Source organism: Nyctereutes procyonoides, unplaced genomic scaffold (assembly GCF_905146905.1).
Source record: "Nyctereutes procyonoides isolate TBG_1078 unplaced genomic scaffold, NYPRO_anot_genome, whole genome shotgun sequence".
NCBI lineage: Eukaryota > Metazoa > Chordata > Mammalia > Carnivora > Canidae > Nyctereutes > Nyctereutes procyonoides.
Window position 1 is genome coordinate 46,666,194 of NW_026575125.1, and position 15,815 is coordinate 46,682,008.

Consider the following 15,815-nt stretch of genomic DNA (forward strand, 5'->3'; position numbering starts at 1 on the left):
AATGCTTGGCCTCCCTCACCAAAAAATGTTAAGGATAAAATAGCAGTTAAAAACCACCACCACCACGATGACCACCGCACACACACACACACATACACACACACATTCAGAGGCTAGCCTTTAAGTTCTGAAATTGAAAACTTCCCCTTTAATTCTGTGTGCCTGACAGGCTGGGCCAAGAAGGCCCATTAAGAAAGCGACTAAATACTGGTAGCTAGCTCCCCACCGGCTCAAGGCCTAGGGAGAGCTGGAAGCACATGACCGCGACTGGCGGCACTCTATCTTTCCCCCTCACAGTCTCTATGGTATTCTTCCCAGTTCACCCGCCCCTTGGGTAGAGCAGTCACGTGACGGAGTCCGGGTTTACGGCAGGTGCCCACGTGATCCTGGCCTGCAGTCTGTGCCTGCGGTGAGGTACCTGGGATCCTGCAGGGCTGGCGGTTAGGTTGTAACTGCCGCTAACGGCGGACGCTCTCCCGCGACCAGGCTCGGTAACAATAAGCCGGCGGAAGCGTTTGGCTCTTGGTGCCTACCGCACGGGTCTGCTCTTTCTGCCACCTCCGCCGTCCCCACCTCTTTGCGGGGGAAGTCACCTTTGCGTTTTGGGCCTGAGGCCCAAACTCGACACGACCCCCCCCCTTTCCCACTCATCCCCCGTCTTTTCCTCTGAACCACCATATCATTTAGCCTTCGAGCTGGCCAAATCGGCTTTGCCTTGAGGCCAAGTTCGAAGAGGTTAAGTAACCGTGGGGAAAACAGTCCCTCAGTGGACAAAGGCGGAGGCAAGAATAGAGCAGGCCTAGCGGCCACAGGCAATAAAAATAGGCGACTGAGGGTGTGAACAAGGAAAAGAAAAAGAAAGGAAAAGAGTACTGCAGTTTAGAAAGAACTGGAAAGGACTTGTTGCACGATGGAAGAATCTGAGTCTGAGAGAAAAACGGAGAAAGAGAATCTGGGGCCAAGAATGGATCCTCCCATAGGGGAACCAGAAGGATCGCTTGGGTGGGTGAAGTTTATTATGTCAAACCTGAAAGGCGGTGGGTTCTAACTGAAGATAATATTGTGAATTAGAACACCCCACCTATGATAAATTGCTTTCATTTACCCTTAAGGTTGATATATTTCATGCTTTTGGTGACAGGATAAACTGGCAAGAGGACTGGTTGGCGGTTAACTGGGTAGAAACAGCATTTGGGGTGGGCTTGATATCAGTCCTGAGGTTTTTTGGGGGGCATTCTATTTGAGAAGGTAATTCTGAGTTCCTTTGAATTATCAGTATAGGAGATTTAACATCATGTTGAGGATAAGACTAGGGAAAAGGTTGGTATTTCTGGGGCAGAGAACAGTGGCTTGAAAAGTGCTTTCGGTGCCTTTTTGTACCTGAATTTGAGATTTGTATTGTGTATACCTTGTACCTGTAAGGAGTGCAATCTGACTTGGAAGGACAGCTGGCTAAACATACTTCCAGCTTTTAAAAATAGGCTAACTTAAAAATAATAAAGGACAATCAAATAAGGTAATATTTTTTGGCTTATTAAAGCACTTGTATATGTTACTTTGATAAATTCTTTAGGATGGTAAAAAAATTGAATCTTGAATTTTTTCGCTCATTTATATTACTAGGCTAGTCTTCTTAGGAGTCATATCCTGAGTATTTTAATTAGGGGATAGGGAGCTTGAACCCAGTTTTATAATTTAGGAAAACAAGAGCCACTTTAACTGAGTTCATACAGCTGTACTCAGCTGTTGTGCTAAACATGTTCTTTTGCACCTCCACATTTATTTTATTTTTTAAATTCCAATGTAAGGCAATGGACCCTGGAAACTGTCTTTTGGTTTATATCTGCAGGTGGGTACTACCAAATACAGCCATGAAGAAAAAGGTAAGACATATTACGTACTCCAGATACATGAAAGTAAAGGTAAGAAGTTACAGTTCAGGAAATATATTTGTGGTTTATATACACCATCTTTCCTGGACCATTGCAGGAATCCTCAATGTGTTCTCTTTGACTCTTGTCTTCATCTTTGCTATCAGATTTGATTTTTCTAATATTTAAATCTAATTGGGTCAGTCACATACTTAAGGCCTTTTCATAACTTTACCAAAACCATAGAATAAAATTGAAATGATTCCATAGTATAGAATGCCCTTTAAAAATCTGTTCCTGACTAAACTGATCTGTGACCCCTGTACCACCCTATTATAGCCAAAGAGAATCTGTTTTTCTCCAAATTTACAAATTAATTTGCATTTTGTGCAAGCCATACACAAATACTACACTGCAGGCCTCTTCCTGCACATTTATTTAGAACCCAACTTAAGTGTTACCTATATAAGATCTTTGAGTTTTCCAGGTGGAATTGGGCATTCCTTTCCTTGTGCTCTTTTTTTAAAGATTTTATTTATTTAATTGAGAGAGAGAGAGAGAGAGAGAGAGAGAGAGAGAGAGAACAAGTATGAGGAGAGGGAGGGGCAGAGGGAGAAGGAGAAGGGAGATTCCCCACTGAGCAGGGAGCTCTACATGGGGTTTGATCACCAGGACCCTGAGATCATGCCTGCACTGCCAGGCACCCCTCCCTTATGTTCTTATGGTACTGTGCCTTACCTTGGGGTTTAGGCAGAATCAATAAGGGCACAATTCTGGAGTAAATCTTTGTGGCTTTTAGTTTCTTTATTTGTAAAATGGAGATAATAATATTACCTATCTCATAGGGTTGTTATGAAGTTTAAATGAGTAAATGTGAAGCACTTAAGTGCTTAACGCAATTATCATTGGTTACTCTTTCATAAGCAGTTGAAGATTTGTTAAATAAAAAAAACAGAAGAAATATGCCATATTTACCCTTAAACTCAGCTATATAACTTAATTTCCTAAAGGAATGTTCTTGATAATCCTATCTAAAAATGCTGTCCACAAGCATAGCTAAAATACCAGAAATTGCTATGTGATTAAGAATAAAACAATTTTAAAAACATATTTTATTTATTTATTCATGAGTTACACAGAGAGAGAGACAGACAGACAGGCAGGCAGAGGGAGAAGCAGGTTCCATGTAGGGAGCCTGACATGGGACTCAGTCCCGGGTCTCCAGGATCAGGCCTTGGTGCTAAACCGCTGAGCCACCCAGGCTGCCCAAGAATAAAACAATTTTTAACTACTTTGACTGACTTGTCAGTACCATTTCCTTAGATAAAGTTACGTGTCTAAATGACTAGATTAAATTGAGCCTGAGTAAAGTATACTTTCATTAATATTCCCTGTATTCTAATTTGTAATTAGAACTTTTAAAAAAAATCCTTGGGACTGAAGATACAACCTGTAACCCCTTCATTTGAAAAGCAAGGTAATTGGAACTATAGTCCATAAATGTTAAAGTTTGAAAAGGCTGAAAAGTCACCTCAACCAATTCCCTCCTAGTGTAAGAATCAACAGTATCTTTGATAGGTGTTTTCTGTTTTTATTAGGTGCTGATGTTGACATGAAGGCTGTTTGCCTTCATAAGGCCACCTTTTCCATTGGACAGTTCTCATCGTTAAAAACTGGCTTGTTTTATATCTTTGTTTAGATAGCTTTCTTATTCTTTTGATGAACATATTTTTAACCATCTGTTATATGTTAGGCACTGGAGATAGAAAGGGGATTCTCCCTGCCCTTCCAAGAACTCAGAGTCTTGTGAGAAACAGACAAAAAAAAAAATCCCAGATAACTGCAGTGCATTATGGCCTTTGCAATGCTATAGGAGTGCCATGGGAGGAAAGAGGTGAGACACACCTAAGCCAGCCTAGGGCATTGGGGTTAGAGGAGCTTCTTGGGGGATGGTTACTGAACCAAGTCTTGAGGGATAAGTGGAGCTTAACTGAAGGAAGAAAAAGGAATGGAAAGCTACTAGCAGAGAGTGCACCATGAAGCAAAGACAGAACTGGCTCCCTAGAGTTCTGGGAGCAGTAAGAAGGATTATAAAGGGATTCAGTTCAGTATGGCTGGGCTCTATAAGTTCTAGGCCAGGAGGGTCAGGAGGTGAGGGCAGAGGAGTAGAAAAGCCAGATCAAGAAAGGTTTTATATGTAGTTTAAGGACTTGATCTTGTAGGCCATGGGAAACTTATAAAGAAAAAAAAGAGGGCAGTCCAGGTGGCTCAGCGGTTTAGCGCTGCCTTCGGCCCTGATCCTGAAGACCTGGGATCGAGTCCCATGTAGGGCTCCCTGCATGGAGCCTGCTTCTCCCTCTGCCTGTGTCTCTGCCTCTCTCCCTCTCTCCCCCTCACCACCGTGTGTGTGTGTGTGTCTGTCTGTCTCATGAATAAATAAGTAAAATCTTTAAAAAAGAAAAAGAAAAAAAGATTCAGAGTAGTTAATGAATAAAATCAGAGTAAGTAGAAGGGATGAGATTAAGGGCAGAAGTGGAAAGGTTGACCTTGAGTAGAAGGAAGAACTTTCAGTTATAATGAAATCCCCTGCCAGGTAGTTCAGTGCATGACACATTAGATTATGAGAGATCAGGGGATCCCTGGGTGGCGCAGCGGTTTAGCGCCTGCCTTTGGCCCAGGGCGCGATCCTGGAGACCCGGGATCGAGTCCCACATCGGGCTCCCGGTGCATGGAGCCTGCTTCTCCCTCTGCCTCTCTCTCTGTGTGTGTGACTATCATAAAAAAATTAAAAAAAATTAAAAAAAAGATTATGAGAGATCAGTATTCGATTTCCTCAAGTTGTTATTTCTCTAACATAGTTCTAAATATATGATAATATGTAATGGTTAGCATAATAAATTCATGTGATTTTATTGCAAAGAATATGTGTGACCCATGACAGGTAAGTGCCTGGCTCCAGGAACTTTAGGTATCTCTGCATTTACCATTGGTCAGGGAACTAGTAGTTATAGGTATCTGCAACAGGTTGTTGGTACTGTCACTTCAGTAAAACATCAAATACAAGAGAAATAGATCTCTTTAGATTTGATTTGCTCTAGATTTCTAACTTTGTTGTTGTTTCTTACTTTGTCCTTAGGTGCTGTTGATGGGTAAAAGTGGGTCTGGTAAGACCAGCATGAGATCTATTATCTTTGCAAATTATATTGCCAGAGATACACGTCGCCTTGGTGCAACAAGTAAGATGTTTTATCTTATTGTAAAATCAGGTGATCTTAACTATTAATAATGTACATAAAACACTTGATTGCAGTAACTTAGGGATGCAGAGGTTGAGAGATTTGTTTTAGAGCATGTTTTCCCTGTTTTTTTTCATTTCAGAGGCATGTGGCCGAATTCTGGTTATTACTGCTTGCTCTCTTGGGGAGGTTCTTTCTAGGTTGTTTACCAAATGGGGTACTCTTGTCCAACTTTTTTTTTATTCTGCTCTTTATTAATCTAACATAGGGACCCTTTTGTTTGCTTATTTGTTTTTTTGAGGGGGTTGTTTTTAATTTATTATAGAAAGGGAAATTAATTGATAGGTAGTAACAAGCATAACAATAAAATCTAAGATTTTTTAAAGCTATAGTTAGTTCTAGTCTTCATTAAAAGGTAGATTCTGGGTCAGAGAGCTGTGGGTGGGAGGTTAACTTGATGTGTACTCTGCTGCTTCTCTTCCTAGATACACATAGATGTTCTCACTGGAGTTCCAGCTTTAACTTGAGGAATGTTTCATTGCACTTTATTGTTTGAATGTTAAATCTGGCTTCTTAATATGGGCTAACTGGGCTTACATAGCTGTGAGTCCAGTGGATCTGTGCTTCTAGGAGACCTCTTCTGTCTATAGACTGTAATGCCATTTTGTTTTATAGCATGCCTGCATTTCTGGATTCTGCCATGGTCCTTGGCCTCTCAGTGATGAAAGCATTGCCCTACTGGCTTTTAAAGATTTCTGATTTGGTTTTCTAGCATCTTGAACACTTTTAGGGACAAGTCACCCACTACTTCATAGGGTATCTCACTCTGGTTCTAAGAAAAACAAACATTTTAAAAACAAAAACAACTTCTGCACTATACCCTGGATATAAAGAAGGAGACCTCATTTTGGTTCATAAAGTGCTTGGAGTATATACTCTTATAGTTGGGGCAGCTTTAATGGTTAGAAAGCTATTTCTTAGTTAGAACCCTGGATCTCTTTTCCTTTATCTCTGTTAGCTGGTCCACTTTCTGTTCCTTTGAGTCTCTACAAATATTTGAGTATGATTAATGTCTTGGTCTATCCTAGCCATCCTTGCTTCCCAAATCTTATCTTTCTTAATTTAAACATCTCCATTTCCTCCCTTTATTCCTCATATGACATCATTTTGTGAAACATTTTAAAGACTTTGTGTATTTTTCTAAAAGTGCTGAGACTTGAATAAAAGTGTGATATGATCAGGGCAGAGTAAGACTATTATATCTCTTATTCTAGGCCTCACGCTGCTGTTAGCACAGTGTAGTCCCCTATGCTTTATTTTTTGGAGTGGCTTTAATTATTCTGAGTCATACTAAAAAAAATTCCTTTTCACATACATTGTTATTAAGACACATAATTTTTCTGATTCTTGTGCAGCTAATATTTTGAATCTAAGAATAAATTCTTATCTTTATTGAATTATTCAGTTTTGTTTTAGCACCTGTGTTCTATACCCACTGTTTGTTAGCTGTGAAGTTCAGGGAAACTCATTATTTCTCAGGGCCTTAGTTTCCTTATCTGTAGAAAAAGAGATTATATCTGTTTTCATTTTATGTGCTTATTGTCTCATCTGGTATGTTAGCTATTCTTCCTAGCTTCGTGCATTTTGTACATTTGATAAGCATCTCATCTAGTTTTCATCTAAGTCATTCTTCAAAAATTTTGGTCAGGACAGCATCCTATGGCCTGTCATGCCTTGAGAGACTTCCTTCTAGAAAGTACCTGTCTAAACTTCTTTATATCTTGGTTTGCTAGATTTTAATTGTTTTTCTATTCTCCCAAGTTAAAAATCTGGATCTAATAGTCATATGGTTTTAGTAGATTAGAGGAAGCTTCTGTTTATTATATGCTTTTTTATTTACTTTAGTTGTTATATTAACTTCATTTTGATACATGACCTGGAAGTTGAGCTTACTTAACTAACAGGCGTTAGAGCTGGATTGTCGCTCTATGCTCCTGCTCTATCCATTGTGCCATAGCCACCATTCCTGGAGGATTTATTTCTCTGTGTTTTAAATTCTGTACATTTTACTGAAGCAACAGTCAATTTTCTAGTCAATTTATATTTTTGGTTTTGGCTGATCAGCAGAGTTGATTTACTACCTTGAGTCTAGTGAATAGTTATGCAACCCAAATTTCAGAACTGTTCAAGCTACTTGAAATAGTTTTGAAGTAATCTAGCAGCATCATTAAAAATTATGAACAGAATCTTGCAAATTATATGAACCCTATACATTTAAACAGTCCCATTTATTCAACAAGTGCTTTTCTGGACCGTCCTGTATGCCAGGCACTGAGTAGGACGGGGCTTTTGTCTTAAATGGGACCTTTATTGATATACTTTGTTAACAATTAATGTATTTCCTTAAAAGTAGTAAAAGTGTGCTTTAAAATATGTTGGATTTATTGCTTTAATGTATCATTAGCTAATTTGTCATTGCTGAAGAAAGGTCTGGGTTCTACTGCTAAATTTATAGACTATTTGAAAATACATATAGTGCATTGATTTTTACTTACTGTTCCTTCTAATGCAGTTGCTGATTTTCTTTAAAATTAGCAAAAAGAGTACTTCTAAAATATATTACCTTTAATGTTTTAGTGTTTTTCTAGTTGTCATTGCTGAAAAAAATCGAATTATATTTGTTAAACTTAGAGCCTACTGTGTTTTAAAATTTGAGGTAAGGGTACAAAATGATGATACAATTAATTTATTAGTGGGCTGTTAAAATCTGTTTGTTGGAATAGTAAACTTGTCAATAAAAATGTGATTATGAAGTATTTTAGTCACAAACACTGTTGACAGCTCCCAGATTTCCTACCTTCTCAAAATTCTCTGTTCCCTTGGCTTTTATTTAATGCTTTATCACTCTGGTTTTCTTCCTTTATCTTTAACCATTTCTACCCCTTTAAAAAATATTTTCTTCTTTCTGCTCCATAAGTGTATGTGATTTCCTAAAGCTCTGTTCTAGTTCTTTTCTTTTCAGTTGCTCTTTTGACAGCAGGACAGGAAGATTAGGAGAGCCACAGGGCCATACAGGAGACATGAGACTAAAAAGGAAGACAGAGCATGGTGGTTAGATCATAGAATGCCTTATAAACTAAGTCAAGTAGTTTGAACTTTATGGTTAGCAGTCCATAAGGAATTTTAAATGGAAAAGTGACATGTCAGATTTTATTATTTTTAATTTTCAATTTTAATTATAAAAGTAAAACTTGTGAAAAATTCAGACATTGCAGAAGTGTAGAAAATCTGCTCCTTCCCTCATTCTCAGGCCTGCTTTCTGGGGACAACCACCATTAGTAGTTTGAGATTGTCCTTCTGGCCTTTTTTTTTTCAGGGTGTATACATATATGAATATGCACAGAGACTTTTTTTTCTTTTTAAAGAATAATGGAGTAAAATCTTCATTTTGGAGAGATGATTATATCTAATATTGAGGATAGATTGGAGCGAGGCAAGGATAGAAACAAGTTGACAAGTTATAAAACTATTTTAGTAGACTAGGTAAGAGATGATGGGATCTTAACTTCAGTTAGGGTAGTGGTAGTGAGTATATTCAGAAGCAAATGCATTTGGGTATTTAAGAGATAGTGTCAGTAGGACTTGTTGATAGGTTTGCATGGAATAGTGGAGGAAAGAGTAGACTCAAGGATCAAAATAAGGTTTTGGCTAAGGCAACTGGTTAAATTCACTGAGATGGAGAAGGCTAAAGAAGAATAGATTTTGTAAGAAAAATGGGGAGATGAGTTATATGTGGATGCACTGAGTTTGGGATACTTATGCATTATTCAAGTGAAGATGTTCAATATATGTTTCAGAAAGGCAGAGAGACATCTGTGTAGAGATAAACATTTATGAGTTATCAGTATCCAAATGGTAAATAAAATAACATGAATAAAAATCTATTCAGGGGATCCCTGGGTGGCGCAGCGGTTTAGCGCCTGCCTTTGGCCCGGGGCGCGGTCCTGGAGACCCGGGATCGAATCCCGCGTCAGGCTCCCGGTGCATGAAGCCTGCTTCTCCCTCTGCCTGTGTCTCTGCCTCTCTCTCTCTCTCTCTCTCTCTCTCTCTCTCTCTCTCTCTGTGCGCGACTATCATAAATAAAAAAAATAAAAATATTATTAAAAAAATCTATTCAGATTATCTTACCTGGGTGAAAAGTATAGAGAAAAGTAGGTAGCCAAAGGTGAAATCCTGAAGAGCACCAACATTTAAGGGACAGAAAGAAGAATAGGAAGATATACCAGAGAGGTTATAGGTATGATATCAGAGGCCAAGAGAAGAGAATTTTTTGAGAAGAGAGTAGTCAACAGTGTCATGCTGCAGAAAGTAAGACAAGGACCAGAATGTCCACTGGATTTGGTAATGGGCCATTGATCATTTGATGAGAACAATTTCTTTGATATGGGAGTAGAAACCAGATTTTTATCCCATGTGCTTCATATCTAAACAGTCACTGAATCCTGTCACTTTTGTTATTGTCTTTCCCTTTCTCAGTAGTACTTCTTTCCATTTTTTTTTTAGTACTAGACCGTTTACATAGTCTTCAAATTAATAGCAGTTTCAGCACCTACTCTCTCGTAGACTCTGTTGGAAATACAAAGACATGTAAGATATGATTCCTTTTCCAAGGAGGGGGAAGTAAGGGGAGAAGGGAAGTAGTTTGAGCACCTACTACGTGCCAGGCACTTTAAGTATAATAACGCCTTCAATCCTCACAACAATCCTGTGAGGTCAATAGCATGTCTTCCACCTTTTGTAACAGAGTAGGAAGCTAATACTCGAGGTTAAGTGACTTGCCCAAGGTCACAGAGAGAGGCACAGCTGGTATTCAAACTAAGAACTGTTTGACTCCAATGCCCATGTTTTTTTTAATGCCCATGTTTTAATGCTTTGCTGCTTATGATCTAGGTTATAAGAAGATAAAATTGCACAAAAGTTAGATAGCAGTCAATTTAAGCAATAGATTCAAGATAGTAATAGAAGAAACCCCACTGTATGATTGTTGTAATAAATTGTAAAAATGATAATTGCTAGACTTTAAGAAATTTTCAGGATAAGAACTTTCATTATTCCTCCTTGTGATTTTTGGTGCCTGGCAGAGAGTAGATGCTTAATAAATGTTTGAATGAATTCAGAGGGAGTGATGACGGTAAGTGGGGGTGGCCAGGTAGGGCTTTTAGAAGCAGTGAATTTACACTGGGTCTTAATAGATGAATATAACTTCAAAAGAAAGGTGGGGAGGATTTTCTAGGCAGATGAAGAGAGTAGGCAAAGTATAGAGTGGGGAGGGAAGTGTAAGGCAGAGGTCGCAAACAGGCAGTCTATAAACTGGATAAGGCCTCCAGATACGTTTTGTTTGGCCTGTACAATGTTTTAGAAAAATTGGAATGAATTATTAATATGTAAAAGTTTCTATAAAAATCTGGTTTCCCACTACTATTGAAAGATGTAAAGACATGATCATCTTGATCCCACATTCCTGCCTGACAAATAAGCTAGAATTACTCATTGCCACCCACTCTATCATCCTCTCGGATGGATGTTTACTTTCTGTACATGGTCATCTTTGCTTTTGCAAATTTACTGGCCTGGCCCATATTAGCAAGTTTGCGACCCCTGATGTAAGGTATATTGGGTGTTGGGGAGGTAGTGGGGTTGGGGAGGACTATGAATAAACCAAATTGGACTGGAACAAAAGTCTTTATTCATGTGACTCACTGGGGAATATAAGGGTAGATTGGAAGCCAAATTTGAAGGACCTTGAATGCCCCCCTCTAGGCATGGAGGAACCACTGAAAGATTTTTGAATGGGGAGTGACATGTTCAAAGTAGTGTTAAGAAGATGAATCTGACAGTAGCCTGTAGGATGAAGTAAAGTGGGTAAGGCTTCCTGGTGGGAGGTAATTATGGAGCTATTGTAGTTGTGTAGGCTTAAGAAGTAAAGGCCTTCCTTATTGTTAGTGGCATGTTGTAAAACACGTGGATCGAGAAATTACAAAGGAATAGCAATGAATGTGAACATAGAGTCAAAAATAACCACTTCTCCTGAAATGGGACAATGATAGGGTCATTAACTGAAATAAAGAAATCAGTAGAGGGAACAAGTTAGGTTATGTTTTATGCTTGTTTTGTATTTGGTGTTTGTTGTCATATTTTAAATTTTTGTGGAGGGTGTTGGTTTGGTAAAGAGCTATTACATGGTATATGTCTCTGTCTTACATGTTGAAATTTTAACATCAATATTATAATTGGAGATTGTTTCTGCTCTAAGCACTAAACTAAAAAGTAAAATGACTTACATTGAGAGCCAGTTCTATAGCTCAGAGTAGTTTAGGTGCCCACCTTGTTACTAAACTGGAAGTCACCTCCTTGTTGTAGCTTTGAGCATTTCACTCCACTTTGGTCCTTCTAAATTCCATGGGTTAGTTCTTTGCTTATTTTGAAATTCACCTTACATGCTACAATTACTAGATTTGTCATATTTGTCTTCCAGTTGATGTAGAACATTCTCATGTTCGATTTCTGGGAAACCTGGTATTGAACCTGTGGGACTGTGGTGGGTAAGTACTATCTGCTTGTTTGTGGGGCCAGTGGCAGTAACCATGGCTAGTATAATCTAGTATAATCAGCATGGAAAATACATTACAGTAGCTATCATTTGTAATAGATACATTTGATAGAAATTGCTTCAGAATTGGCACTTGGTTAAATAAAGATCTCTGACTTTTATGTAATTGTGAAAATGCCTACTCTGACATATTTCATCAGTACTAACACAAGCTGTGTCTAGGTATCTGTAGTATGGGAAAGATTATCTCCCTTTTTTACAGGTGAAGAAATTAGTTTTTTTTTTATCTCAAGTGGCATAACACCAATATTGAGCTCTTAGCCATCATACCATATCACCTCATTCTTTATTATTTCAATCTCCAGGCAATCTAAGCACTGTGGATCAGCCCTAACCATATATTCTCTAGCTGAGTTATCAACTGTTGGAGGGATAGGAAACAGTTTTTTCTTTCATGGCTGAGGTAGTTCTAGAGTATTCCATCACAAATGCACATTCACTGTGCTTATATGTAGGTATTGCTCCTTACCTTATGGCTATTTGTGTCTCCATGCTGCAGCAACAGTGTGTAGTGCATGGTGGTTAGGACCCTTGACTCTGGATTTAGATTGGGATTTGTAGCACAGCTCTGTTAGCTGTGTTATCTTATATAGATCATTTAAACTCTCTGAGCCAGTTTCTTCATCTATACAATAGGGATAATGATGGTACTAAATGATAGGGTTGTTTTGATGATTAAGTAAGATGACATATAGATGCATAGCAAAGTTCCTCACAAAATTTATTGTTAGCTATGTGTTTACTAGCTCCTAGCATAGAACCAACCATGGAACAAGGGCTCAATGAGTTATATTTTGAAAGAATAATGAAATAGCCAAATATTCTAGAATAAAATGACCCATTATTGCTAGCAGATGGGTCACTTGATGCTCTAGCAGCTCTCTATACAAATCCTTCCTCCTTATCATTCTTCTAATTCTGTAATCTCTTTCAAGAGATTAGTCCCAGTTTCTTGGTTTTAGGCCCTAAGATATTATCATTAAGTTTGCAGGTAAGGCAGCTGAGTACAGTGATACTAAGAATTCCCAAAGGTCACACAGCTAATTAATAGCAAAGTACAAGACTAAAAGCTAGGTTCATGATTTCTCTTTTTCATGACAAAACTACTTTTTAAAAATTTATGTTTTTAATTCCAGTATAGTTAATATACAGTATTATATTAATTTCAGCTGTACAATATAGTGATTCAACAATTCCATATAATACCTGGTGCTCATCATGATAAGTGCACTCCTTAATCCTCATCACCTATATCACCTATCCCCTCCCCTCCACTAACCATCAGTTTGTTTTCAAGAGTCTATTTGTTGGTTTGTCTCTCTGTATCTCTCTCTCTTTTTCCTTTGATCATTTGTTTTATTTCTTAAATTTCAACAAAAGTAATTTTTTTTGCTGGGTTCTTGGTAATTGAGAACTTCTGGGAAGCAGCACACAGCCTAAGGATCAAAGAACAAAACTGCTAAAAAGCTATCTTGAAGTCATTTCCATATAGTTTAGAGTAGTATTGACTAGTTATTCAATAAATATTCACTGAGCACCTACTACCCTATGGAAGACTCTTTGCTTAAAGCTAGGAAACAGTGGTGGACAGTAACAGACATGGAACTTACACTTGAGGGAAATGAATTCCATTCATTAAAAACTCACAAACACATGTAACATCAGACTTGTGGTTAAGTCTTAAAAATAACAACAATGTAATGGTATTAAAGCCTGTGGTGACTGGATTTGCTCAAGATAGAGACATTAGAGGGATGCCTGGGTGGCTCAGTGGTTGAGCCTTTGGGTCAGGGCGTGATCCCAGAGTCCCGGGATCAGGTCCCATATTGGGCTTCTTGCACGGAGCCTGCTTCTCCTGTCTCTGCCTCTCTCTGTCTCTTGTGAGTAAGTAAAATCTTTTTTTTTTAAAAGAAAGGTTGGAAATGGTTTCTGTGAGGAAATATGGATTGAACTGAACTCTAAAGGGACAAGTAGGAGTTAATTAGATGTAGGTATAGGGGAATAGCATGTGAAACAGAGTAAATCGCATATATAAATGCCCCCTTAGTGGATATACTACAGGCCAATGGAACTGAGAGAGGTCAAAGTGTATTTGGAACACAAGGAGAGGGTCAAAGGGTGGTGCAAGAACTAAGAAGGTGAGTAGTGAAAGGGACCATAAGGGAAGTGGGAAAACTGGCGAAAAATTAGGACAAACCGTGAGAGATTCCTTTTTTTTTAAAAAATAATAAATTTATTTTTTATTGGTGTTCAGTTTGCCAACATACAGAATAACACCCAGTGCTCATCAAGTCAAGTGCCCCCCCTCAGTGCCCGTCACCCGTTCACCCCCACCCCCCGCCCTCCTCCCCTTCTACCACCCCTAGTTCGTTTCCCAGAGTTAGGAGTCTTTATGTTCTGTCTCCCTTTCTGATATTTCCCACACATTTCTTCTCCCTTCCTTTATATTCCCTTTCACTATTATTTATATTCCCCAAATGAATGAGAACATACACTGTTTGTCCTTCTCTGATTGACTTACTTCACTCAGCATATAATACCCTCCAGTTCCATCACGTTGAAGCAAATGGTGGGTATTTGTCATTTCTAATGGCTGAGTAATATTCCATTGTATACATAAACCACATCTTCTTTATCCATTCATCTTTCGATGGACGCCGAGGCTCCTTCCACAGTTTGGCTATTTGTGGACATTGCTGCTATAAACATCGGGGTGCAGGTGTCCCAGTGTTTCATTGCATCTGTATCTTTGGGGTAAATCCCTAACAGTGCAATTGCTGGGTCGTAGGGCAGGTCTATTTTTAACTCTTTGAGGAACCTCCACACAGTTTTCCAGAGTGTCTGCACCATTTCACATTCCCACCAACAGTGTAAGAGGGTTCCCTTTTCTCTGCATCCTCTCCATCATTTGTGGTTTCCTGCCTTGTTAATTTTCCCCATTCCTACTGGTGTGAGGTGGTATCTCATTGTGGTTTGGGAAATAAAGGGTTGTTGCAGAAGGGGAGGTGGACGGGGACATAGGGTAACTGGGTGACGGGCATTAAAGAGGGCACGTGATGAGATGAGCATTGGTTGTTACACTATATCTTGGCAAATTGAATTTAAATAAAAGAAAGAGGGACAAAAACACAGAACTAAGAAGGTGAAGCTGTACCAGTTTACTATTATTTGCCTATTAATTTGAAGCTTTAAGATTATCTTTCACATTGATTAAACCAACAAAAATAAATTGTAAGTAGGAGTGACTAAACTGAGGACTTGTTTATTACCTAGATGTTTTTTTCCTACTAGACAGGATACCTTCATGGAAAATTATTTCACTAGCCAACGAGACAACATCTTCCGAAATGTGGAAGTTCTGATATATGTGTTTGATGTGGAAAGCCGTGAACTGGAAAAGGATATGCACTATTACCAATCATGCCTAGAGGCCATTCTGCAGAATTCTCCAGATGCCAAAATCTTTTGCTTGGTACACAAAATGGATCTGGTACAGGAGGACCAACGGGACCTGGTAAGAAACATAAAGGATACTGCATGAAGTGGTTGACTTGCTTTCTGAATTTCTTTTGTAGAGGTATAGGTAAATAGTATGATTATTTTCAGGAAGAATAAATCTCAGCATAAGTAAAGTTCTGTCATGTTTTTAAAAATACTCATAAATTTTCCATCATAAGAGTAATATGCCCATTTGGCAAATATTTTTCAGATTTAGGTAAGGAACTTGTCAATGTGATATCATTAAGCATTTTTTATGTTTTTTATTTGAATAAAATTAACATATAATGTTATATTTCAGATGTACTGTATAATGATTCACCAGTTCTTTATAGTTCTTACTGCTTACCAAGATAAGTGTTTTCTTAATCCCCTTTATCTATTTCATCCATTTCTCCATCCCTCCTCTGTGTCACCAGGAGTTTGTTCCTGTATTTAAGAGTCTGTTTTCTTGTTTGTCTCTCTTTTTTTTTCTGTGTATTGCTTTGTTTTGTTTCTTAAATTCCACAAGCTAGTGAAGTCATATGGTTTATATATTTC

At 38.4% G+C, this 15,815-nt stretch overlaps 1 protein-coding gene across 5 annotated transcripts in view; it reads left to right on the forward strand.

Annotated features, from left to right (window-relative positions):
• Nucleotides 1-402: 402 nt before the first annotated feature.
• RRAGB (Ras related GTP binding B) overlaps nucleotides 403-15,815 on the forward strand; it is a 41,511-nt gene continuing 26,098 nt past the window's right edge. For 2 of the 5 annotated variants that reach the window (XM_055338808.1, XM_055338807.1), the window contains exons 1-6: nucleotides 410-1,002; nucleotides 1,850-1,883; nucleotides 5,008-5,107; nucleotides 9,671-9,754; nucleotides 11,643-11,709; nucleotides 15,069-15,291. In XM_055338808.1, the coding sequence (XP_055194783.1) occupies nucleotides 911-1,002; nucleotides 1,850-1,883; nucleotides 5,008-5,107; nucleotides 9,671-9,754; nucleotides 11,643-11,709; nucleotides 15,069-15,291 (600 nt within the window). In that variant the 5' untranslated portion in view covers nucleotides 410-910. Of the gene's footprint in view, nucleotides 1,003-1,849; nucleotides 1,884-5,007; nucleotides 5,108-9,670; nucleotides 9,755-11,642; nucleotides 11,710-15,068; nucleotides 15,292-15,815 lie in introns of all 5 variants that reach the window. The other 3 variants (XM_055338810.1, XM_055338811.1, XM_055338809.1) reach the window with 3 other exon arrangements.